The 27,253-nt window shown below is 40.0% G+C and overlaps 1 protein-coding gene across 1 annotated transcript in view; it reads left to right on the forward strand.

The window, feature by feature from the left end:
* The first annotated feature begins 547 nt into the window (after nt 1-547).
* The window catches only part of NCKAP5 (NCK associated protein 5), a 374,621-nt gene continuing 347,915 nt past the window's right edge, over nt 548-27,253 (forward strand). The window contains exons 1-2 of the mRNA XM_071810787.1: nt 548-860; nt 19,915-20,043. Of these exons, the coding sequence (XP_071666888.1) occupies nt 19,975-20,043 (69 nt within the window). The 5' untranslated portion in view covers nt 548-860; nt 19,915-19,974. The remainder of the gene's footprint in view (nt 861-19,914; nt 20,044-27,253) is intronic.

Here is a 27,253-nt window from a genome sequence, read left to right on the forward strand (position 1 = left end):
TTAGCGCCTAGTAAAGAACTATGTTTAATGATGTTTCTTGCTTTCTTAAATTTTTGTCTTTGGAAAGTGAGAGACTTCTCCAAAATATATTGTAACTGAAATTCAGCTGTCTTAAATCTGGCAAAGATCATGATTTGTAATTCACTAACTTTAAAACTTAGGAATGAATCGAAACTTTCAATTTACTGAGGTCATCTGCTCTGTACTTTAAAATCCATGCAGATTTGCACCCCTAGCTACATTAAAAAGTGTCAAATAAACAGCAGAATTAGGAGAATACAAGGGTAAAATCTGAAAAAGGCACCGCTGGCATTTTTAGTTTTTCTTCTTCCCCCTGTGCTCTTTCCATGCTGAAGCTGCTTAAGCTGTTCTTACTTTTCTGCTTTCTCTGCAAACAGTGTTTATTCATTCTCAGAAAACATCAGTTGGGTAAACAGAAGTATTTCTATGTGTACCACTGCAACTCCTACTAAGATGCAAATTATGCTGCAGGGAAGATAGTTTGTGCTTTTCTTCCCTCTTCGCTTTTCTTTTTTGACAGTCGGTTAATAAAGACTCAACAATAAGCAGCTGCCTGTGATGTCATTTGGGACTTTGTCCACAGAGCTTGTATTTACAAGTACTGAGCAACTACATAGCAGCAGCAAACCCAACTATCAGCAAAACTTCATGTCTGCAGTTGCTGGAGGACTTCAGTAGCGCTGTGGATGGTGCAGAAAGCTAACTCTGTACTTCTAACCACAGACTTTTAAAGCTGCGTAAATAAACACTGGATAAACTCAAGAGAATTTCTGGACTGCAAAGACTTCTTACAGTTCTGAGCTCTCCAGGGCTGGCATGTTTTGACTGAACTGCTGCAAGTAAGACTTTTGCTGTTTTGGTGTTTTTATTATCTCTCTAAAGCTTATTTTCTCTAGGAGTGTGTCAGCATTGCTATTTGTAGTTTTGCTTTAATTAAAAGAGCAGCAAGTATGTAGTTGTTAGGAGTAATTACAGCCGTGCATCTGAGTGTGGTTCAGCAACAGAGGAAAGGACAAATGAAAACTTGAATCTGGCTTTTGTTTGCATGAGATTACACTGAAGTGGCTCTCTCTTAATTTAAGTGATAGTTAAAATCTCATGAGTGCTATCTTTAACTGAACAAAAACTAGCCTGCTTTACATTGTTCTTTTGTCATTTCATAGTATTTATTTGAGTGCTCAAAATTAACTTGAATTTTTCATATAATTTCCTTATCGTTTTTAGTACAGTTTTCTTTCAAAGCTGTTTTGCTCCTTATGCAGGTAATGATTTAAAGCAAAGCTTGTCTATTTTACTTTTAGCCCCTGTTCAACTTCTGGAGATGTGTAAGCTTAAGAGAGAGACTCATACCGTACTTTCAAATCTTCTGGATAAAATGAGTTGTCAATTATGTGAGAAACAGTAACTTTTGTTATGAGTGTCCATGTTAGAAATCCAATAAAACCTGGAACATGGAGCAGAAGCATTAGTACACTGGTAAGAGCTGTGAGAAATGTTTCTATACTGCCTGCTGCTTGTGGGACAGAACTATTTTACTGACCAGTGGTTAACTCATTTTCAGGATAACTAGCTGTGATTGTCATGGAATTATTCCCATTTTACAGACGGGAAAACTAGCCCATAGATGTGTTTAATTAAAACTTAGTTTACCCACTTCAAAAGCTGGCAATAAACCCCAGGTCTCCTGCTTCTCATTTCAATTCTTGCCCAGAAGCTTGTTCTATATTACCGCAATTTCAATTGCAGTGGCTTTTCCAGGGAGTATCCTGATCACAGTACAGTGTGTGAGGAGCTCATAGAGTTTACTTCTATTTAATGATCTGTTTTTGTGGAGACAAAGCGCACTTTTGAAGAATGAAATTGGAAGACTATGACTGGCAAGTATGTGAGTGTAAGTCAGCACAAATCAATTAAATAGGAGTTGGAGGATTCCTCCTAAATTATTAGCACTATTGATTTTGGTTTACTTTACTTGAGACCGACTTCATATACAAGGCCCCTCAGTCCTACACAACAACAGATTTTTGGGGCTTCCTATTAGGGTTTGGGGGGCTACCACTGCAGGTGCCCCTCTCGAGTGACCCTGTTTCTACAGCAGTCTGTCTCTTTGTTGTTCTAATGTGGCTTGCCATGTCAAGATATTCTGCAGCTTAGGAGCCGTTGTTCTGTCCTTGGAATTGAAGCATGGATTTTAAATAGGTGTTTAAATAAGAGCATAGAGTTTTATTCTTTAGGTGTACATCCTCCTCCTGAAATGGCATAAACAAAAAGTTTGTATGTTCTTTAAAAGACCTCTTTGTAGTTCAGAAACTTCCACTGAGTGTGAGAGTAAAGAACAGAGAATTGTGATAGAGCCGTTCCTTGGGGAGGAGGACGGGTTTGAGGCTGGGTGGTTTGACCCCTACCACACTGACTCTGTGCGCCAGCCTTGCCTTTCCTCTGTCACCTTGTGGCCAATAACGATGATCTACTACTGTGAACTGATAAGGGTATTTACACTTGCAAATTATTCACGTATCACGTTGGCAAATGCCTACAACATCTTAAAAATAATTAGAATAAAGTGAGATTTAAAAAAATGCTCAGGTCCTGCTTATCTTTCTCAGTTCATTTAATGTCAAGTACAAGTCCTAATCTTGCAAATGTGAATTTTACTGCTTTGTAAGAAAACTTCATGGACTTCTCTGCTATTGTTGCTGTGCATGAGTTGTGTGTAAGTGCTTAGAGTGCTTAAACAAGTAGAAATCCCGCCCCAGTAAATGTAAAGTGTGCAATTCCACTCCCATTTCCGACAAGGGCAAATCTTCAGCTAATTACCTTAAGAGCAGAAGCAGACTCTCAAAACTTGACGAGCCCGGGGGTATTTAATTTTCATTTTCCTCTCTTAGGTTTCCCTTCTCACATTTACATTTTCTTTCTTATATGCCAATGTAGCAAATTAGGATATAGAGCAAACTTACTTTTCAGCAGAGGGATCCCTTGGTTGAAATTTCCCTGGGTCTGAGAAATTAGCCCAAGGATACTGTATATAATCTGATAATGTTCTGGGATGGCATTAATGGGGACAATTGCCAGCAGAATGTCAATTCTTTGGACTTTCTCACCATCTGAAAAGAAATAGACTAAGTGCAGACTCCAGCCTGTCATCATCTGACAAGTGGGGCTGCGGTTGGGATAAAAGCCCCAGAACAAAGGTGCCCAAGGGAAGCACAGTTGGTGGAGGAGCTCAGCGCAGCCCGGGCCAAATGCTGCGCCATGCTCCGCAGCTCCTGTGCGCCTCTGCACGTGTTCAGCTCCTGGCAGGATGGGAGTTATCCATGCCAAAGCTGCCAGAACACCTTTGGAAGTTATAGCATCCAATATGCAGTTTTATTACTGAAACAGGATAAATGTACAATGTAAACAGAACCATTAACGCTTGTAATACTCTGTTCTTTACTGGGTAATGATACTGTTCATGTAACATGCAGAAACCTGAATTATATTAGGTATTCCCTGATGGTTACATAAATTAGTCATGGTGTTTTGGGGATGAAAAGTTAGATAGCTATTCTGTGAAAGATACTTGGAAATCTTTTATGATTCTGTTGACTGGCATTCAGGTGAATCACATAAACCTGGTTCGTACAGCAGCAGTGACTTCTGGAAACCGGGAGTAAGGTTGTCTATGGGCTATGAATGATGCAGACCCTGAAAAGCAGGGTGGATCACAAAGGAGTGGATAAAAATTATGGTGCTGAAATATGGTCTATTAGTATTGACACACAGCAAGAACAATTGCTGCTGTTAAACCGCCTCTTTGATAAGCTTTCCGCAGGACAGCACTATTTGTTTTCCAGAGCCAGACTAGCATTGGATGGTGTGCACACACAATAGGTCTGTGCAGAATCAAATACGTGTCACAAATTATTTTCTTTGACAGTGCTAATTGATTATTACAATTCATTGCTATCTAAATTGTTAAATTCAACAGTTTACCGTATCCTTTTGTTTCTTTGTTGCTCAGACATAATACAAATGGGAAGAGTTAATTACTTTATGCAGCTACAGAGGCAGATTTCATTGTCTGCTTCACTTTGATTGAAGCTATGTTGAATTGCCACTGTGGATTTTCAATAATGGTGGAGAAAAATAGGATGCAGGAATTCTTTTCCACTGAAGTTGCTTTTTGGTGGTAGTTATCCCTTGTATTTTGAACAGTGTTCTTTTTGCAGCTGGACTCTATCAGGCTTGCTTCACTATACCAAGTATTACCTAATTGTGCAAACTGAACTCACATGTGTGCATTGATCCTGTTGGGAATCAGTGGCCCTCCTTGAGGAATACAGCACAATCTGACATGAGTAAAAGGATTGCATTTGCTACTAAAATGATTTGCTCCACCAGATATGAGCACTTGGCCGTTGCCTTCAGCGCTGTGTGATGGCCAGAGCTGCATCTGCTGGGTAAAAGGGAGTAGTGAGGAACAACTCCAGAGAGATTAACTGATGGCTTAATTTATGCAAATTCCTCAAGCTCCCATCTATACTGTTGTACTCTAATATTTGGTGTAACTTCGCTGTAGAATGTGTGATCTTTTCAGCTGCTCTGAACTGATCTGCCAAAACGGTTCATAGTGATAAGCTTGTGGGGGGTTATTTGCCAGTAGAGGGCTGTGTTAAACTGGGTAACATGACTCCCTCTTGGTCTCACATATTCAGTGAGTAACAGCTTGAAACATATGGTTGTTTTCGAGGGCAAAATGAGTAAATAATTGGATTCTTTAGAAGCTACTGAATGATTAATTATTTAAAAATCAGAATCGCATCACTTTTGCAGTACAACACAGTTCTGTGTCAGTCTAATTAGACTGAATTCTGGTCTTTAAAATACATCATGCCTACCTGTTTATTCTAAATTGTTCAATGTTGATAGATACGGCCCTAATAAGTCATTAAGCTGACGTGATATACTGCAGCAGCATGTGCTTTGGCTATAATGACACAAATGAGAAAAGAATTGTTTTTCAGAGGTACAATCACATTTGTTTTTGATGTGGCCTCTAAACTAGCAGTCATTATTCAGGCTCTAGTGCTGCAGGAGTTGACCTTTGGCAAAATATTTTGTTATCCTCAATCTTTTATACAGGCCTTTTGTGAACTCTGCACAGCTCTCATTTTGCTGAATGCATTTAAAGTCATTTATTGCACAGCGTTTGCCCTTCTAGCAGATGTTAAAGGATTCCCTGCCTCCCCCTTAAAGGCTACTCCTCCGCAGCATCTAATTATAACCTACACAAAAGATTAACAGATGTTATAATTGTCTTTACTCATTGATTAAATAGTTTCTGCATGATTTGCTCTCTCTTCCCCTCATTGCTGATTTGTGAGGTCCTTCTGGATGAGTCTCATGCATCTGCAATTTGTTAACAGCGGCTCTCTTCAGTTTCTAACTTTTTGGGTTAGTGGTTAAGTTCGAGCAGGTTGTAGATGTTCTTCTGCACAAGGTGACAGAAATGTGCTCAAAAATGGCTGTGTGAATACTTGGTTTGATTCCACACATTCCTGATTTCCCTCTACCTTTTAACCATTTTGACTGAAATGTATGTAAAAAGCAGACTAATTTTAATACATGTAAATCAGAGAGTGGAGGGGTAAATGCTGATATTTGCTTAGCAGTAGCTTTGTCCCTATACTTCTGTTGCCACTTGCAGAGGAAATCACTGGCTGAGAAAAATAATTTAAGAAGAATATTCCTAGGAGGAGAAAATTTCTAGTAGAACTTCCCTAGTAGGTCTCTAGCAGGACCATTAGAAAACTTCAGGGTTGCTTGGGGGGGTTTTGTGTGGTTCTTCTCACAAAATTAAGATTACTCGATTCTTGAGCTAATTGATCTCTGTGTTCCCACATTGAGATGAGGGTTCTTGTCTCAAATGGATCCATAATCCTTCTCCTACAGCACAACAGTGCCAAGCTTAGCAACTGTTGTTTTATGTTGTTATAAATCTTTAAACATCTTGAACTAGGTCAGACCAAACAATGTTTCTTTTCAGAGAGGTGAAATATCTTGCACATGTATTTTCACTACTGGGGATTTAGTTGTATTTAAATGTCCTTCCCTATTGTTGGATTCCATCTAACATTTTCTTTCGTTCCTGCACACAGATGTGAGTCACTGGCAAGTCTGCACAGATTCCCATGATAGCCTCCTATCGTCCCACAGTTCTCCGAAGCTGCCTCTCTCATAGCCCTGGGCCTTAAGTGCTCTGCCTTGCTTACTTCAGAGTTGCTGTAAGAAAGCAAAATCAGCAGAGAACATTTCCTCACAGATTCTCTGACAAAACCTCTGAATGGGTTAAAGAAGAGAAACAGATTAAAGGCTTGAGGCTTGAATTATGGGCCTGGTTATTCAAAAGCCATAAACCATTGTGCTGTTCCCCCTGTCCATCCCCAAATCCTACTGAACATACAACTGTTGCCTTGATTTCTAGTCAGAGAAACCACCTCATGTTGAGATTGGCCGTACTTTCTCCTATCAGAACTCTTTTTTGTAATTTTGGCTGCCAAAAATACCTGAGATCTGCCTGAATGTCTGGGAATATTGACTCAGTTAATGCAGATTCATGGATACGTGGGACATCATCATCTGTGATTCTGCTTTGTTGATCCTGTGGGGAAACAAATTCTCTTTACACTGAATGCCATACGTAGTGCTGGCTGTGAGATTTTGCAGTGTAACTCCCAGGGTTCTAGGTTTTTATCAGTTTTTAAAGTTGATATTTTACTTGTAATTCATGAGTTTTGTTAGCCTGAATAATAATCTTTGCAGTGCACAAAAGCATTTGTCCGGGGATTCAAAACTGCTCTAGAAACAGAGGAACTTTGTTTGTGGGATTAACAAAGAACACTGTATCCTCCTTGTTTTTAAATGACATCTCAGTGCTCCCGAATACTTTCCATTTATGAGCAGGGGGAGCAGATTATAGATTTGTAATAAGAAAATTCCAGGGTGCCAACTGTGCTTGCAAAGTGCATTTTAATTATACAGACACCTGTCCACTACGAACTTGTAATATTTCACAGAGGTCACTGAACAGGCAGTTAATGGAAATGACTTTTATTCAATACCAACATGGTCTGAGTTTGCGACACTGGTCCAGAGGTGAAAGGCTAAAATCCCAATTACCAATAATCAGATCTAGCCAATCCCCATATCGTACTGGAGGTAAAAGGCCTACGCGCTCTTTGCACTTACACATGAGAAACATTTAGAAATTACTAAAAGTTCAGCTAAATCATTAAGGATTTTTAATATCTGCTAGTAGCTGCTACTGAAGGAAAGTATTACAGTGAAACCTGGTCTAACATTTTAATAAACGGCTCTCTGTGTCACTGGCTGTTTGCCCTAACATTTGAGACGAAGATCTTTATTTTGAGATTGGACAAGTAAATGAAAGACAGCACCAGGTGAATTGAAGAGACAACAGTAGCAAACTCTACAAAGTCTTGGGCTGGCTGTTTTCCTTGTCTCTTTGCTTGAGAATCTGTAGAGTTGTATTGTATTTAATTATGTGCCTTTCCTAAAGCTAATAACAAACTTCTCTTAAGCTGCAATTCTGTCATGGTGTTATTGATTGGGAATACATCACAGTGTTCATAGGAAACCACTTCTGTCATTTATATTTACCAATCTTTAATCAAGTGAATTGCTTTTCTTCCTGATTACCACAAAAACCTCCTGTCACAAGAAGGAAGCTTTAAACAGACATAGATAAGAATTTATTGACTAGGTGATAGTTTTCAGCACATCCCTGAGGAAGGAATGGTTCTTAAGGGACACAGCCGTGGGCAGCACAACATTGCAGAGCCAGGCATATACCACAAACCCTAAGTTATGTTCTTCTTGCTCTTGGCAGGGAGATAATCTTAGTGACAGGTCCTGTCTCCCTGCCGAAGCACTGAAGTCTCACTTTAACCCACTCTCTGTTGTCTGTTGTAGAAGCAAGTTATTCTTTACTTGGTTTACTTATTCCTCTCTGCCTGAACTCCAGGTTTGGATCTGGTGCGTTACTGTGGGTTCTGAGTTTGGGTGCGTATTTCAGAAGCTTATAACTCCAGGGAGCATATTAGAGATCCCCAACCCTGCCAAGGTATCAAACTTTACCAGCAGCAGTAGGAGGTTAGATCCCCTTAGATCCCCTCATACTCAGGTGAGATGGGGTGGCTTACCCAGGCATGGGGCAAAGCAGAGGTTGAGATTTAACTCAAAGGACCATCACCCAAAAAGACAAGAAGAATATGACACCTTCTTGTGGGTTTAGGACATATCCTTGGGCAAGAAGTCCTCTGAAGATCCCACTTGGCTCTCTCCTTTCTTCCTGGAGTCCCCTCCAGCTGTTCTCTTCTCTCTGATAGTTCCAGGTAACATCACTGTGAGCCAGCAGGGAAAACCAAAGGTGAACAGGATTAAAGGCTGCAGCATCCTGCTTAAGACCCCAGCTATTACAGAAAAAAGGGCCTGTTCTAAATTTTTTTTTCAAAAATACTGCTTCGGTGATTCCTGCTTTGCCCAGCAGGAGAGCTGGGTTTGAATCTGTGGATGGAGTTGAGGATATCTGGCTCATGGCCTGTGTAGCTGTTTTCAGTTGGTTAATGGCAAACTCTTTGCTGCCGTTTTGTGGGGTTTAATTCTGTCCTAGCTGCATTTCTACAATCAGATTTGTTTTGGCAGAATAGCCAAGAGCTGAATGAGGACTGAGTGTATTCTGCTGCATTGGTCAGAATTTGGAGTAAGAATCATTCCCCTGTTTGGGTGCATAGTGGTGTACACATCTGGTATACAAAGAAAAGTAATGACACAGACCAGCAGCCCTAATAGGAAGTTTCACTAGTTAAGTCTATGACAAAGAGAAATTATTCTGGAAGTGGCACTTATGTATCCTACACATTATTATTTTCAAAGTATAGCGGAGAAACTGAGACAGTGGAACCACCCACTTGAGAGCAACTCCAAAACTCAAAACATGGGAAAACACTTAGGACTCACCTGGAATGAACCAAGTATACTTCCTTCCTTCCGTGCTTATGTCCCATAGTGTTTCTCTCCCCACCCCCTAATTAATACATTTTATGTAGAACAAAATACTTTAAAAGCTTATTTTTAGTTTCAAAATACACTTTAAAACTCAAAGTGGATCATTTAGAACATTCAAGTGTATTAACACTTTTTCTTCCTCCACTGAAAATACTTGTTTTTCCCAGCCAAAGTTCAAACTAAACAGTAACACTGAATAACTTCTGCTGTTCCAAGACTGGAGGTGCATAAACTATAATCTTAATATCTTTGCCAAAACCTGCATGCATAACTTCCAAGAAATAATCGGGGGAAGGGGATGGGGAGGGAAGCTCCATTTGAGACATTAACAGGAATTCTATAAGAAAAAGAAGAATACTCCCGTGCCAACCCAACTGTTGCTGTCTTTCAGATTTTAGTGAATGACGAACTTCTGAAATGTCAGTAGCTTTCTTTTTCTTTTGTGCTACTTTTGGTAGTTTATTGATTTTTACTTGCATTCTAGATAAACAGATCCCTGAGAGAGAGACTAGAGACTTTTGATGGTATTCCTCCTCTCTTTCTAATATTTTCTGGTTAGTATTGTATGTGTAATCACAATGTGTCAGATTATTATCTGTGTTGACAAACTATGTGTTCTCTCCCATTTCACTTGGTAGAACTGAATGCAGATGAGTTAAAGACTGGTAGTAAGACATGAAACACAGAAGACTTATGAGCCATTTTAGGAAGAAATTCATGAATGTTTTTTTAATTTACATTTTAATTAAGTTTCTGGCAGATGGAAAAATTAGAAATCAGTGTGTGACAGTCAGTCCTCACACTGAGAACAGGAGTAAGTGCTGCCGGCAGCTGACTGCACAGGGGGAAGGATGGGGTGGATCTTTTTCTTCTCCCCACAAAGTAAAAGCCTTTCCCTCTGATTGTCTCTAACATGGATCAACCACCACAATGCACAAAGAGTATAATGTATAAGGGCTCTGAGAAGAAGGAGAGACGGGACTCTTCTTCCACACCAGGGTCTTCAGACAACTCATTCCTGGCAGCATCCTCACTTTCAGTGTGTTTTGTTGTACTGCATCCTGCCTAATTTTTTTATATGACGAGTGTTCCTTTGGTTCTCTAGGGAGCGATCTGTATTGGATTTCAGTTTAGGTAATTTTGTGAGATACTCAGCATCATTTCCCCCTCTTTATTTCTTTTCAGCTTATTGTCAATAACCTAATCAATTCCTCACTGTCTCCAGCGTTACTATACGTCCCTCAAACTTGTGTATATGGTCATTCTTTCCCATTTTAGTCTCCTTTTCATTGTTTGAAACTACTATGAAGACACTTGTTAATCGTTTCTCACCAAGTCAATACTTTATTGTCTTTGCTGCCATTGTCTGAATTCCATCAAGTTTGTCTATAATCTTTTGGCCCAGAACTGAATTCAGTGTTTGAGATGAGATTGCTCTAGAATTGCAGAGAAAAAACAGGTGAAGGGCTGTTTGATATGCTGGCACTGTTCGGTGTTCTGTCACTGTCTAAGGAAATATGACTGAGGACAGAAGATCTTTCATCTTTAACGTTTTCATAATAGTTTTTTTGGCCATAAGCTGAAGATTGAGTTTAATCAATGTGTAGCTGTTCCTTTTAATTTAGCGGTCTTGATATCCCATAGTCCTACATGCTCTGTTGTGTAAGAATAAAGTGATTTTGAATTGGCTGTGGAAATCTCTCTGGAGTTTAAGCATGCTCATCCCACAACAAAACGGGAGGTGCTAGAGCTGAGTCTGTACCTTATTGCCTTTCAGTTGTGAGCATGAACATGAAGGAGAGATGTCACTGAAGTCTGGTTGGGAATGCTGGAGCTGAATTCCTTCAGGTGATGTTAGGTTGGCTGAAACGAGAAAAAACTTCTAACTTCTGCAAAGGCTGAACAGCTGGGGAGCCAGCTGAAGGGTTTTAGTGCCCACACTTACAGGAGCTAAGTTAGTTCTGATGCCTCCAAACTCTGCTTCAGTGCCGCATCCATTTGATGTGTCTTGCTGTAGCAGTGAACAGAGGTGGCTGCAGAGCCCAAGGAGCTGCAGCTGTGGTTATAGCTGGCCTAACCATACAGATTTACAGCACTCAGTGAAGGTATTTGCACAGCAAAATGAGTAATATATGAAGAAATTTTCTAATAAAAACACACATGATGTCTATATTGGAAGCACCTGGACCTGCTCAGCCTAATGAGGCTGCATGTTCTCATTTTGTTCCCCTGCTACAGTTTGTTCTTTCAAACCAGGGGCTGAGTTCTGGTTTGGATGGCACTGGATGAGATCAGCGCTGGCTTTCCTCCCTTGTTCTTTCCCAGAGTGGACTGCAGTCGTGGTGGGGTGGAGGGGATATTTTCAAATTGCACAGATAATCAAATCGAGCCCTTTCTTGATTTACTGTATTCCTGGATCATGGAGGGGTGCCAGATATTTCACTGTACCTTATACTCCCTTATTTTTCATATCACAGAATGGGATTATGAGGTTGATTCAGCTTCTTTTCTGGGCTGTTACTGAGTTAATACCTTCATTACAAAGTTCTTGCCTGTAACGTAAGGATAGGCCCTGGCCCACTGGGAGCACCTGTACAGCGAGGTGAAGTGTGAGACACCATATTACAACCCACAAAGCCCCAGCTTCATTAGAAACAAATTCTGCAGTCTAGACACTGAAATATTCCCTCTAATGCAAATGACCTTGGTTTGCTAAGGAGGATGTGCAGAGCTGGGCGCTGAAGATGTTACTAGTAACTGAGGAAATATTTGTACAATACTTATTTTATATTAAGAGTTTTCCTTTGAGCCACATGAACATTTTGAAGTGTTACCCAGTGCTCTGTGGAGTAAAACCAGATGTCTGAACACTACCACTAAGTTAAGGTGATCTTTATAATTCCTCATATCCATGAGCTGGAATACATCAGTAGATGTATGATCTTTAATTCCTTTCATGTCTGCTGCTGCGGTGGACCAAACTGACTAAAATTCATTTGGGACGCTTCATCTCACAAAACTGCTTTCATTCACCAAAATCTACTGTTATGAATAGAAAATGTTTGTAGCAAAACACTTCATTGTGCACAGACTGCAAAATGAGTGAGAAAGAAGAGAGGTAATTGTGACTAAAAGCTCCCAAGTATGTTCAGTCTCTGGTCTCTGCTGGGCTTGTGTTCGGACACAAGGACGTCCTGTGCTCCTTGCAGCCGTCATCCCTTTCAGCAGCGCAGGTGGAAGGGGTGGAGCACGCACAAAGAGCTGATGATTTTTAGTGGTCCCTCTGGACTATGATTAGGACAGATGGGCAGGCAGAGGAGATGCTGACTGAAATGCATCTGTCACAGAGAAGAGATCTTTAGGCACACTGCACAAACTCTGGTTTCAAAAATTGAGTTGGCAGTCCACTATTGCTTACAGCAGGGATCTTGCCACAGATCTTACATGTAGCTTTGGAATTCTTGGACTTTCCTGAGTGTTGCCTTAACACCAAGGAAAGAAAAATGAGAAGAAAACACAAATCATTCAGAGCAAAATATAGGAAACTTGACTGTATATTTTAAATTCTTCCCTCTGGTTAGTCTGTCAGACCAATTCAGATGTTGGATTTAATTGCATGCATTTTTCTGACCATTGCAACATCTTAGATTAGTATATATTAATTTGGTAAGTTATCTTTATTTGTGTCCTAAACTGGATGCTGCTTCCTCTGATGACAATTTGTAATTCAGTGTTTGAAACTAACGAGACTCCTGTTGGGTGCTCTGCTGCCAGCCATTGTACCATGAGAAACAACTAGTTCTAATAATGATGTCCTAGATTACACAAGTTGCGTTTAGCATTTCATATTTAGCACCTGTAAGCCAGAAAATGTAGAGGCATCTTTATTGGGATATAAATGGGCTGTTCGTTTTTGAACCTTTGAATCTCCACATAACCCTTTAGGTGTGTGAATAGTAGCAGGTCCAGGAGTGATGTTTCAGCTTCTGCAGGTGCCTGGAGCTGCCCACTCCTGATTGAAGCTCAGCTGTGATTCTCAGATGCGTGCTGGAGGCCCCAGTGGTAACCGTGTTCAGATCGTGTCTTCTGCAGTTTAACAGCCTACATTGCACAACTTTGCTGGGGTTCAGGGAATCCATATAATGACCTATATAATTTATAATAGGATGTAGTAATAAAGAATATATAATAATTAGTAGTTAGAAACTCACCCAAGAAATGGGAGGTTTGGATCTAATGTGTTTTTGAACCTGAATAACCTCAGTTTTGCTCGAATATCCTTTTCTTGGTAGCAGGCCTTACAACATTCAGAAGGATTTGATTTTGGTGCAGAAACTAAGGACACACAAATGCCATTGTCGTAATCTGTTTTTTATTGATGAGAACACTGTAGTATATCCTTTTCTTCCATGCAGATCAGTTGCTATCCTGACATCACATTCATGCTTTCTGTCTGCTTATCTTTCTTCATTTTGTCTCAATAATTTAATTGCATGATATTAATGCTTCGTATATTCCATAAAAGCAAAGAGGGAAAGGTAAACCTTTGACCTTTCCAGCATTCTTTGGTGTAATTTACTGACGATTCTTCTCTTCCCTACAACATGGCCCTAGAACCCCATGATAAAAATGGGCAGCCAAACCAAACAGAAAATGCTGAAAAGGTTAAAGCTTTGATTATGTTAGTCTAGAAATGTTCATAGTATTTTTTTTTTTTTGGTAGAAAGAAAATGAGAGCTGAAAATGGCAATGGATGAAGCATGCTTATTACAGAATACGGAAATGATATCAGTTCAACCCATTCTTGTTAACACTGAAAGAACGTAATCTTGTGCCCTCTCACTTTATGTCACTGCAACCCACCTTATCCTCTTAAATGAATGCATGCATCCATTTAATTAACCTGGTGAGATACTGAGATATAGATCTTTTAAATGCTTCTCGTGCAATTCATCTTGACAGCTGTCATAGAAATAACATCTTTAATGCCATATTCTTTATTTTCTGATTTATTGAAATTCCTGGTATTATTTTGAGCACACTGATAGGTTTGCTAGATTTAAGCCCTTAATCTGAACTTGTTTAAATCCTAGAAGCAATGCTATAGAAAGCTTTACTGGTGGTTTAGCATTGCTGAATAAATGGAAGATTATCTTTCATGAAGAAAGCGGAAACGTATATTGAAAACCAGTTGAAACAGGGTGGAATTTAGTAGCTGAGACACTTTATTTTAAATGCTCTGTTTCCAGAACCTTGTACTGAGAGTGTTCTTTGCTGGCAAGTGATCACCAGTCAAAAATTGCTAGAGACCATCCTACATGCTCTATTGATTCCCTTTCAAGGGACGGGGTAAGGGCAGGAGGGATCCACAGCATTTGGCTCTCAAATTAGTCAGCCTTCAGTTTCTTTGCAGGCTGCCATGTGTCTGTGTCATTATTCTTAATTAAAATCCCAGCAAAGATGAGAAGTTCCTTGTATAGCTCTGGCCCTTCCCACACTTCCTTGGGGTTGCTTTATCATGGCCTTGTTGATCACCACGGGGCAGTTTTCAGTTAGAGAACTACTGGATTAGGGAGGGTTTGGGATCACAAAATAACTTGCAGGGCATGACTGGCTCTGTGTGCTGCCTGTACAGTTCCGATATCCTTTGGAACAGTTTTAGGTTTTTTAAGGAATTTGGGGTATATCAAACGGAATTATTCCACAGGAAAAGAAAAAGGACTCGGTAAGAGTGTTTTTTTATCGAAATATTTTCTCTCTGACTTGACATGTTTTATTTTAATATAATTTTTGAAAACCAGCCAGAGTATCTAGATATGTAGGCAGAATGGTGCAGCAGTGCTGTGCTCACTGCCTTGTAATTCCTATAGTATTCTACTTATCTAAGCATTTTAGGTTCCTGCATTGGAATTTTTCTAATTTAATTAACTCATTAATGCTGGCACATGGCACATTCTCCTTCCCTCTCGGCAAAAATGTGGCTTGCTAAATATCTAAATAGCAACCTAATCCAGGGGGTGTGAATGTACAGTGCATACATTAGCGCCAACAAACTGCTGACCAGTCTAAGCAAATACCTGGGAGTATTGGGCATTAGGCAGCAGGCCCTGCTTACAGCTTTGCTATGAAATACACTGAGGGTGAAACAAAAACCACTTAGCTCAATTTCAGGTTGCAGAAATGCAGATGTCGCTGTAGATTTTTGTTTCTCAAGTGTTGAAGTTTGAAGCATCAGCTCAAAAGAGAATTTTGGAATGGTTTTTCGACTTCATCGCTTAAAGTCGTGACCAGGCTAAATACCATGGTGGGGAGAGGTAGGGGTGTGGCAATGAAACCATTTTCGTAGGTCAGCTTTAATCGCTAAGCAGAATTTTCTCATCTTTTGTGAAGGTGGGGTTTTCTGCTATTTGTGCTCTGATGGTTTGAACACTCTACCATTTTAAAAAATGAGGGAAATACTCAAAAGCTTAGTACAAACCTTAGTGGTTTTGACTGGCCTATGCCCAGGAAGATAAATGTGGTGATTTTGTAGAACTGAGCACTCTTTGATCTATTGAATACACATCAAGTCCATAATTCTGCAACATTTTTCCTTCCAGCTGTGGGAAGTCCCAGACAAAGTGTACCGTCCTTTCTACTCCTTTTCCTACAAGTACCACAACAAAAGCAAGCGGATGCACATTGGTGTGCACCAGAGTCAGCAAAAGAAATGCAGCCAGACAATGACAGATTCAATTCAATTAAATTAGGTTCTCAAGAAACTGGATCACTCCAGAGATTAGTAATGAGATATAAAATCTTTCACCTTTAGGTCACCTGTTCATTCTAACTAACATTTGCATTGATGACAATTCTAACTTTCTCATAGCTGCTTCCTGACCTATGCTAGTGATATTATTTTCCTTCTCTGTTCATTGCTGAGAGATAATAGCAGTTCTGGCTATTCCCTTCCAGCCTTAAAGAATAGCTGTTGAACAAGCAGGACTATCAGAGGAGAAAAAAAGTGCTGAAAGGTGATGACTGTATAACTTTGGCCTCATTCTGTTACCCAACAGTTTGACGTCCACATCACAAAACCTGTGCTCTGGTTCACACCTGGACAAGACAAACAGAGTGCTGAGAGGGAATCCTTTGCTGCCCAAGGGGGTTCTGCCTTTGGACAGGTGCGCAAAGCAGAGAGTGGGGAGGCTGCATCATACCCATTCTGAATTTAAACAAAAGGACACAAAGCTATCATTTTTGTCTTGTGTCACAACTGCTAAATTTATACTAATTTGTAAGAGACAGAAAAATAAATATAATCCATTTCCAGTTACCAAAGAGATATACTGTGTGCTGGTTCCCAGCTGGCATTTGTTGGCATAGCTTTGTTGAAATGCAAGTGCAGTTTCAAACGGTCTGAAAATATCTTGGATGCGTATCTGAGGAATATAATGTTATACATTTTCATCAGCTAAAGCGATATACATCAATCATCCTTTGCTACTACTAGAAATGAAGAAGGTATTATAATCCAAGAAAATTTCTTGCATAGATTTTAGAGAGTGCTTTTCTATGTTAATCACACCATTTCTCCAGGGCATAGTTTTAGAGTCATCTCCTGAAGTAATGAACATTCTTGTACTGGGTACTAAAAATACTGTACTTTAGGATATATAATCAAGCTGATGTCTCTGGCTTGCTGGCTTTATGAACAGCGAGAGAATACTGTAATGAAGCAAGATCCCACTTAGGTCTTCCCCCGGGAGTTTTTTCTGTGTTCCACACAAAACCGTCTTCCCTGAGCTCGGCACAAAGCTGAGGAGACAGTAGGCAAACAGCTGGGACCTGTGTACTTTTAGACTGATCACTTCTTGGGGATACAGGCTTAATTGCTGAGTGCCTCTCACTTCAGTGCCTTCCCGATCTGCTTAGCACAGATGAAATCTAGAGTCCCTTGGAGAAGGGTCCTGCAGTGGAAAAGTTTCCTGCAGCACAAAGAGTTGTCAGATGTGCCCCCAAGACTGGGCAATGTACGTATGTGAGTGCAGTGTCAGCGAAGACACCAGGAATCTGAAGTGACTTTGTGATAGTTCACAGTTCAGCTGAGCTAAATGGGACCGTCAGGGTCTGAATGCTGGTTGCTGGAGTCTCTGCTGTAAAGATATCACCAAGCAAATTCAACAGGGAAGGCAGATAAATTTCTACGGTTTCTTCGCTTGGTAACACAAAAATAGTATTTCTGATGATTGGGCAAACTGATTCTCAGTGCTTTTATATTTTAAGACTGTTCCATCTGGACAACTGTTCTCCTCTGCTGAGCTTCCCAGGGGATGTGTTAGGTCTGTTTTGAATTGTTAGTGTTTTGTTTGGTCTCAGAGGGAGAGAGATTTACCTGGGAGAATAATTTTCTTTTTGTGACGAGGAGTATGATGCACAAAAATGACCATTCCAAGGTGGAAACTCGTTCTGTTTTTAAGTACTTTAAGGGCGCAAGCTGTGTTAGGTAGGGCTCCAGTAAATCTGCTCCTTGAAGTGGCCAAGGCAGCATAGAACATAAGATATGGGAATAATCTTTTCTCCTTTTACTTCTAAACTAGGATTTGGGGTGGTTTCACCAAATACCTGCAGACAGAAACTTCAGGCATTTATTAATATTAAATACTTGACCTTCTATGGGGAGAACTGCTTTCAACTGTAGCTCTCCCTAGCTCACTCCTAAGTGGTTCCGTGCTCACTGATCAACAAAGATTCCCTCAGTGGAAGTCATGCTCTTCAGGCATGATGAATGCCGAGAAGAATGATATAAAGATTACGTAAGGTCTTTCTTTTGCTAATTTCTGGCATAATCACAAGGACAGTGTAATGCATTGCCTCTCTGTTTGTTCAAACCTATTGTGGTATTTCTTTTGAGACATGATAGCTAATCAGGAAACAATGGTAATTATGTGATAGCACACCACTGAGATTCCTTATTAGCTGAATTAAATAATGCATGCAGCTTTAGGATTGGTACTACGAAAAGGAAACAGGGGCTTACAGATGAACCTGGAAAAAACCCACAAGGCAGCAATGATCACAGTGAAGTAACTGAGATTTTCCTACCATTATGTGTTCATGTTCTCATTGCATGTGTTCTTTAGATGAATGTGTATAGAGGCTATTTTTGATCCCTTTTGAAGAAAATGGCCTGAATTCTGGTCTTGCTTAAGTGTATACCAGAAGTGCAAAACAAGTACAGGAGACACCAGGTGCTGTTTAACAGAAGTCTGAATGGCCACTGTGTGGCTGGGTAGCCGGACCAATTACAGTTTCCCTGTGGGAAGAGTTTTACAAGGGCAGCCCCAGTCGCAGTGCCCACATTGTACCTGATGATCCCAGTTTGTGTCCAGGAGCCCTCTGACATCCAGCTGGTTTCCTGCTCTCCTTGCAGGAGCCTGTGCCTGGCCCGTGTTCAGACTCTGATGTGCCCCAGAGCATTTGGAAAGAGTTGCGGTGGTTTTATCTGCTGGTTGCCACCACAGCGACAGATGGGATTGTTCACAGGTGCATGAGGAGTCAAGTCTATCTGTGGGCATGCAAATACATCTGGAGGGTGCATGCAAGGCTTCTTTGGGGAATAACAGCCAAGCCCAGAGGTGTTCAGGCATCACCCAGCTGTCTGTGACTGAAGGTGCTGCCCACTATAACTAAAAAGGGTCAGAAAAGACAGATTTGTCTTTTGCTTAATCTTATTTTTCAATGCAATGAATTTCTCTCGGTTTAGCATTAAGTAGCACTGTATAAGTATGTCAGCCTTACTAGATTTTTTAAAAAATAGGCTTCCACAGGAAATCTTGTCTAAAAAATGAGAGCACATTCTTGTAGTGAAAGCTCTTTGTCCTTAATGGGAGTTCACCCAGATTAAGAGATCCAGGATGTTGGCCTCTGCTACAGTAAATGCTGTCACTAGGAGATGCAGGAGAAAATTCCTGCATTTGGTTTTGTGTTTATGAGCATATCTGCCTGCCTTCATTTCGGCTAGATTCTGATTTCTCTTATTATTCTACTACTTTCTGTAAATCCTAAATAAGTTAATTAGCTATGCCCATGTTCCTGATTCACACACAATAAATACTACCTTAAAATACAAGCTAAAGCTTTCCAACATGTTTATCATCAGGAACATTTAGGAAAAGAGGGAGTTGGCAGTTGTTACTTGTAAGCTGTGGCTTGGTTTTTGTAGAAAATACCAGCCAGGTATAACCAAACCCTACAAAACTGGAAAGACTAATTCCCTTTGTGAGAACTTCACTGCACAGGCAGTGGGACTGTGTGATTATTGCAGCAGAATCTCTGACCTTAAAAAGGAAAGTGCTGAGGGCATTTGTCTCTCATTAGGGATAATGGGAGTTGAAAGATTTTAGAAATCTTCAGGATTAGGTCCAGAATTTGTACACTGTAGTAGCAGCGCAGATGTGCCAACAACCAGGGTGACTGAGGAGCGCAGTTAATGTGAAATGAACTGTTTCCCTCCGTCTCCTTGGCCCCAGGTACTTCATTCGTTCTGCAAATCCAGCTCCCAACCCAGTTCAAAAGACGCCATGAAAACATGGGATGTATTGATAAAGACAGAAGTAGCAGATTTTATGGTTTTTTTCCTCTGAGAAGTGACCCAAACATACTGATAATATTTCTGTGTGGAGAGTTTAGCTTTTTGGCACAGAAAATTCGTTCCTGGAACACAGCCTACCATAGACACAAAGTCATTAGCTGCTGGGTTATTACAAAGTTAATGATGAAAGACAGAAATTGTTAAGTAGGGTATTGAAATGTGCATTTAATTATTATATTTTTTTCCAGTGATGCTGGAAACAGCCTGACATTTCTGGTTGATCTAAAGGAAAGCAAATAACCTCAGCGATGGAGAGAAAGAGACAACTACAGAAAAGGGAATTTGGGAAAAGACTTTCTCTGGACAGCAGTCTTGTGGTAAGAATGAATATTTACTGAATTTAGTGAATGCATCTTCTGTCATAAAAATATAGTTATTAAGAGGCAATTGTCATAATGATGTACATTGTAAAGATGTTATCTATTCATGACAATATCACAACCTTTTGTGATATTTTTGAGATTCTCCAGAGCAGAAGTGCTGGAGGAATTTTACAGCATCCTGAGTAGAAATGTCATCATATAGAAGCATGTCCCTGAATTCATTGGATTTAAACAAGAAAGGAATCCAGACCAATATACCAAACTTGTAATTAAAATCTTACTCAGCCTCTGTGGGATTACACTGTATTGCTTTATATTTAGTGTATGGGAGCCGTAGGCAGCTGAGGTCATCTAATCAGAAATGCTTGTTTTGTTATTGAGGATACTAGGAATAATTTGTTCACCATGGTGAATGTATAAACACCTGTAATATCACCTGAAAGAAACGTTTCTTGCCACATGCTGTAAAATAATTGGTTTTGCTGTACGTAGGATTTGAATTCATTGAGATTGTGTTCTAGATTTATTTTCAGTTAATGTTTTCAAATGATGACTGAGATGAACAAGGAACTTTTATAGCTGTCCTATGGACATGACTGGAAAATGCTGATAGATGTTGAGCGGTTGTGTAAGAGGATAAACACACCAGTGTCAAGTACTCGGCACACCAGTGTAACGATTCTGAAACAAGCAAAGCTGGGAAAGCCGAGGAAACCTGTGCTATCTGTTTGACATTCACAGAGATTGTCTTCTGAGGAGGAAGTTTGTTCCTGGATGTTGTTAATAGTCCTGCCTGTGTTTTTGAGTACTTGTTGCTGGGGCTGGTGTGGGAAGTGCTGGGAGCGGGTGGATTTGGCATTGGTAGCTGCAAGGCCTGGTTTCAGCTTCTAAGGGATCACTGGTGAACACTGGTTTGGCTCCTTGCATGAAAGCCGCAAATATTGAACTACCTCTAATTTTCCCCAAGTTCCTGTTCTATCATACCTCCTCTTAACTGTTGAGTTCATGTAATATGTCTGTCTTCAGTCCCCTTGAATACACTATGTTTTAGTCCGGTCCCATGCCTGTGCAAGTCCTTGTGTCTCTCTTCTCATATCTCTTCCCAAAGGTTTTGTGTTTAACCTCTCAGGCATTCAGGGCTGGACACTCTGCTTGAAAAATCTGGCCTCAATTTGCTCAAAACCAGCTTCTCCTTGTTTGGCGGAGTCTCCCAGCATTATCATGTCTCAGAAAGAGTTCTGATTTCTGTGTGTTTAAAGGAAACACATTTCTACTTTCGTACACTGGACCATGAGATACAAACAGGCATTTCTGATAACATTCCTCACCCTGCCTGGCTGTGCTGCTTTTCCCGTGTGCATCAGATTGTAATCTTCCTCTGGAATGTTTTTTCCATTATTTAATCTAAAATTATTGCTTAGTGCTCTTTAAAATAAAAAAAGTTCCCTCTTTCTTCCTCATCTCTTACACTGGGAATACATAGGCTACAATGGTATTTGATGGAAGAGTGAGAAAAGGAAAGAGTTGTTTCTGAAGAAAAAGGCAAGACTTCAAACTCCTGAGAATATGGATCTGAGCCTTCAAAATATGAACATAAATTTAATCAGCGTGTTTTGTATTCAGACCTATCCCATCAAACAATGAGTTTTAGGCTTTAGATGAGGAGGGTCCATTCCAGAAACCTCCTTAAAACAACATGCCAGTGAGGAATGCCATAGATGTTAAAACACTCTTCCCTACACCACAGGCACAGGAACTGCTCTTTGATCACCTCACATAATGGAGTAGTGTTGTTTTGTACACTACTCTACACCTTTCCAGCTGGTGTCTTGGGGGGATAAGCTTTACAATGAGAGCAAATAAACTCCTTAAAAATTAAAAAAAAAAAAAAGGCACAAATATGTTCACAGAATGTACTTCGTAGCATATTCTTTTAGTGAGTGACTATGGGCCTCATGAATATTTGAATTAATGCTTTACTAGAAGTTAGTAGTTTGAAGCCATGTATTTTATCAAGATTCAGAATCCTACCACTGTTAGGAAATGCCAGATTAGGAATCGATACAACTGGTGCCCAGGTGAAAGGGGAGACTTGCTGTTGGCTTTGATGAAATTAGGTCCTTATCAGCTTTTACTCATAATATCACAGATATGATTCTAGAAATCTCTAGTACAGCCAATGGCTGTTCCTGCTCTGTAGGTTTCCAATACTGGGCAACAGACTGGAGGTTTATACACCCAGACACTCATTTACATTTGTAGACAAGGCAGGTAAGCTGGCAGTGACACTGATGTTTTATAGCTTTATATTCACACAAACAATTGCAAAATATTAACAACTTAACGATTCTTACAGGAAATCCTGTGAGATCAGTTAAAGAAAATAATGTCTTCGTAATTTCTGCCCGATATTTAAAAACCAAAACATACCACCCAAGAAGGATATACATTATACAGTTTCAGTATAATTTTATATCACCTTATTGTTTTGTCTGGTCTACAAGTGAAGCTACTGTATTTTGGCATTATAAAGTTTTCTTCTGCAAATTGATTACAATCAAAACTCTGAAAACCACACTGGTTTGAGATAGGAGGACTGAAGAAAATCTCTGATTCATTTTGGCTCTAAATAACAAATTTCCATGTCATCGTGTTGTGATGACATTTGTACAGATATTCTATCATAATATGATAAGATAGACCATGGGTGGAGACCAAGGTGGAACTCTATATCCTTTGGATTGCTGTGTAAGAAATTGAGACCAAAGCCATTGCTCTTATTGCCTTGGTACTTTTCTTTAAAATAAACTGCAAGATTCATAATGTTGATGGAATATACGTCTTTGGAATACATCACTTAGCTGTCACATATCTCCTTGTCAGACTGTTTTCTGTTTATACTGGGATGGATAGCTATTAAAAGAGAAACAGATCTTTCTAAAGAACATTCTGCCTCATCATGCGGCTGACATCCTTAAATCCTTTAGGTTTTGTTGAAAAGAACAGCTTTACAGAGTGAAATAGTGTGAATATTTCATGATTTAAAATGTTTCCATGAATAATTTTTTCATGTTAAATCTTTCATTTTAGCATATGTAGTTGAAAAGAACTAGTGAATGAAACTAGGTAAAGACATGATGGAAAGGGATTTTTATGTATTCTTTTTTCCACTTCAGGTTGAAATATAGGAAGAAAATTAATATAAAAACACATAAGAAAATAAAATCTGTACTTTAATAAAATTAAAGCATGTGTTTCATTATAATATGGGTATAATGAAGACCTTATTGATGTGACAACGTTTCTTTAGTAATATTTTCAATTTATTATCTTGTATGTGGGGGAGGCAGCTTAGACAGGGAATGCTATTAAAAAGGCTAACGAAAGGATTGATTGTATTTTAGGTTTTCCCTACCAAGTTCTTCAACCAAAAGAAAATTGAGGAGGGAAAAAAAAAAAAGCAACAAACCCGCACCCTAAAGAGACCCAAAGCCAAGCTTCTAAGTAACTTGTGTGGGATGAGGAGAGTGGTAGAAGGTACCAGTGCCACCGGGGCTGTGTTGGCTGCTCTGTCCATTGGGGTGCTCTTTGAAAAGGACAAAACCCCTCTCCTTTGCCTGATCCAAAGTGTCCAGTTGTCCCTCAGGCCCTTTTGATCAGGACAAAGTCAACGTTTCAAGCTGTGCTTTTAAGTTGTGTGGGTAATTCCCAGGCTGACCGCACACGTGGTTGGCCCTTACAGCTGCGGCGGCATTTTGCTGGGGACATTTGAGAACAAAATATCTTTTTGAAGCAGCCAGCTTTTATCAAAGTAAAAGTTTTTGTTTTATTGAAAATGAGCCTTTTTCTTCTCCAAACAAGCTGCGGCAAAGTGCCTCTGTTGTGGCTCGTGAACTGTGCTCTGCTTCTGTCATTCCAGTCACACGCTCCCGTGGGCCCCTGCAGGATTTGCTTTAATGACACCACTTGGTTTAATAAGGGTAGCAGCGTAATGTAAAGCACTGTACTGGGGAATGGGAGTAATATCTTCACCTAGTCTACCTGCAGTTTTATTGACGTGCGAAAACACCTAAGTTGAATCCGAGACCTTTGAGGAGTGTGAGTGTGTTATCTGTGAGTAATGCACAGGGCTGGGAGCCACCCTGGGGGTTGAGGCCAAAACCTGTGGCCTCTAATCAATTTCTAACTTAGTTGAATACATTTCTAATTGAGTTTTCTCATCAATAGATGGGAGGTTATAATAATTTCTTACCTCATAAGTATTCTGAGAACAGTCTGATTAGTATGTGTCTGTAGCTTGCTTTGATATCTTCAGATGAAAGGTGCCACGGAGAAAGCGACATTACATGAAAGCTGTGAAGAGCGCTGTGCCAGCAAGGCGGGAGGGGAACTCTTCGGATGTGGGAATTAAATTCAGCGAAGGGAATACCATGACTTCTTGCTAGTTGACTGTGACATTCACAATGTGTCTAACATCACTACATAACATAATCCAGCATTTTGAAATGAAAGGTGGCATTAAAAATACTGCCTTGTCAGATGTTAGCTAATGTTATAATGCTTTTTTCCTGCCTAGAACTGCTGCTAAATTCCTTATGAATCTGCAACTAGTTTCAGTCTTCTTAAAACTTGGATTTTTGTGTGTGTGTTTTATTCAGAATTTTATTCAGTCCTGCTTGTGTACAGCATCAGAAAACAAGCACATATCAGGAGCATAATCAGGCAGTGCAGAAGCACTGTGCAGCACTGGAGAAACCATGCAGAATAGAACCCTCAAAGAGTTTCCACAGTGTGCTGCAGAGGCAAGTGGAAACATCTGTAACATTCAGTATGTACAGTAGGAGCATATGTCAAGGAGAACAGTTTAATAAAGGTGACAAGTGTGTTGTTTTGAGGTAGACGACAGAATACAGGAAGGAACAGCAGCAAAATTCGTGTACTGCTACTCACTCAATAGGTTAATGTTCGCACATTCACAGGGAAAACCCTAAAACATAGAACTGACATAAGGACTCAGCAAACTGAATTGCAAAGGGAATATTTGAAAAGTCTATTCCTTATGGCAGCGTTAGTATTGCTTGCACTATTCTGCAAATCTGGCAGTGAGGACGGCAAATGGACTGCTATCAGCTGTCTGTATAATAGACAGTCCTGAAATCTGCTTGGAACTTTGTGGAAAAGAAAATCCCGATGTGGGCAGAGTATGTAAAAAACTTCTAAACAGAAGAGAAACAGATTGGCTGTTGTGCACACCCAGTGCCTTTAAACACCAGGACTTTGCAAAAATGGAGCTATCTCTGAAGGTGTTGCCAATAGCACATACTTGTCTGCATTTGCATTTTTATTAAAGTGTAAATTGGAACAAGAGCTTTGGTATGTCAGGCATGAGAAAACACAGAAGAAAAGAACCATTTAAAGGGGTCAGTTCACAGCAGAAGCTGGGGAAAGGTACAGAGAAACCAGTGATGGGACAGCAGTGCTTAGGCTTTACTGATATCAGCATATCGCTAATGCTAATAACATCAGAAACACTGTGGTCTGTATGGGTTTAAAGACATCACTGATGAGCACAGCAGTGCATCTGTGGTACTAGAAGAACAGTCTATGTCAGTTTGGATAAAGGCAGCATATAGTCACCAGTTTCACCAAGTAAGAAGGATGATGGCATTTCCATGTAGCATTTCCATGGTGAAGGCATCTGGTTTGGATTTCATTTGCAGAAAAGAGATTTGAAAATAAAGAAGTGTGTAAAGAACTGGCCATCCTGGGGGACAGTCAGTTTCTTTAAGTGCCGTTCTTGGACTCTGGAGCAGCCTGGCAAAACCTAACACCATAACTAAAATATACAGGGGCTGCAAGTTCAAAAGGACTCAGTGAGCCCAGGGAATTACTTTAGAAGAAGTAAGTGTCGGGCATGACGGGAAGAAATGGCTCTATTAGCTGCCAGTGCCATGGAAAGAACTGTAATCCTTGCTTGGAGTAATACAGATAGTAACCTGTTACTTTGATTAAAGCTAGTTTATACCAATAGAAACCAGTGACCCTTTGCAAGAACTGGAGAGGTGGATGAACAGCAATAGCTGCATAGCAAGCTAGAGAAGATATTGCCTGAAGAGACAATAAAAGCAAAAAACTCATATATTGCGTTGAAAACAAGGAAATATTGCATGGAGCGTGTTGTTCCTGAGCAACAGTTGGAACAATATTCCTGCTGGAAGATGCATCAGTGGTTTATTGATCAAAAGCATTGACTCCCACACAGGCAGAAGTGTGCTCCGAGAGAGGGATTATTTACCATTTGTTGCTGCACATCAGAAGTTACATCAATAGGTATATATGATGACAGGGTGACAGCTGAAACAGAACCCAAATCCCTGGGGAGCTTGCTTTGACAAGCTGCTGGCTTTTGCTTCCTCATGCCTTTGGCACATAAAGTGACAAATGTGAGACTTGAAGGCTAAAATAAAAGCTTTAAGAGAAATTTCTGTAGCTGATCTGTCCTTGTTCATTGTCACAGAACTTGGTGCAAGAGCAGAGAAAAACTAAGAAGCACAGAGAACAGAAAAGATGGGTTTACTAGTGTCTGTAAATTAGCTGGCAGATGGAATGAGAAAAGCAGAGGGCAATGATGTTTTGTGGCTTTTCAAAAAAAAAAGGCAAGAAAATCAGTTCAACTCGCTACAGAATTTCAGCATATTCCTTGTCACACTTGCAACATGAAAATATTAAGTCCCAAATTATTTCGAAAAAGCTTTTAAAGGCACTGCTTTGGCTGCAGAGGGAGAACTAAAAATGAAAATGAAGGAAAAAACAGGGCAAATGTCTGCATGTGTTTTGAAAGATTCAAGGAAGAAACCTTAGCGTGGTACAGTACAAAATTTGGGTGCAGCAACAAGGAATGGGTGTCAAATGTTCAAGTTGACAAATGAGGGAAGTTTGTGGTAATTCGCAGCTGCACATAGCTAGGATAAGAGGAAAATGGTCATAGATTCATCTCAGTGCAGAGGAGACAACTGTGCTGAGAGCTAATTTTTATAGGTTTTCTTCAATATCATCCACTTAGGGATATATTAAGGAGAAATATTACTATGGAACCATGTGACTGATAGTAGATCTTTATTTTGGATGGAGCCTTACATCATGACTGACTGTCAATCAACACCCCAGATCCCTCTCTGCCAGGCAACTTTCCAGCCACGCTTTC

The sequence above is a fragment of the Patagioenas fasciata genome, chromosome 7 (assembly GCF_037038585.1).
Source record: "Patagioenas fasciata isolate bPatFas1 chromosome 7, bPatFas1.hap1, whole genome shotgun sequence".
Lineage (NCBI taxonomy): Eukaryota > Metazoa > Chordata > Aves > Columbiformes > Columbidae > Patagioenas > Patagioenas fasciata.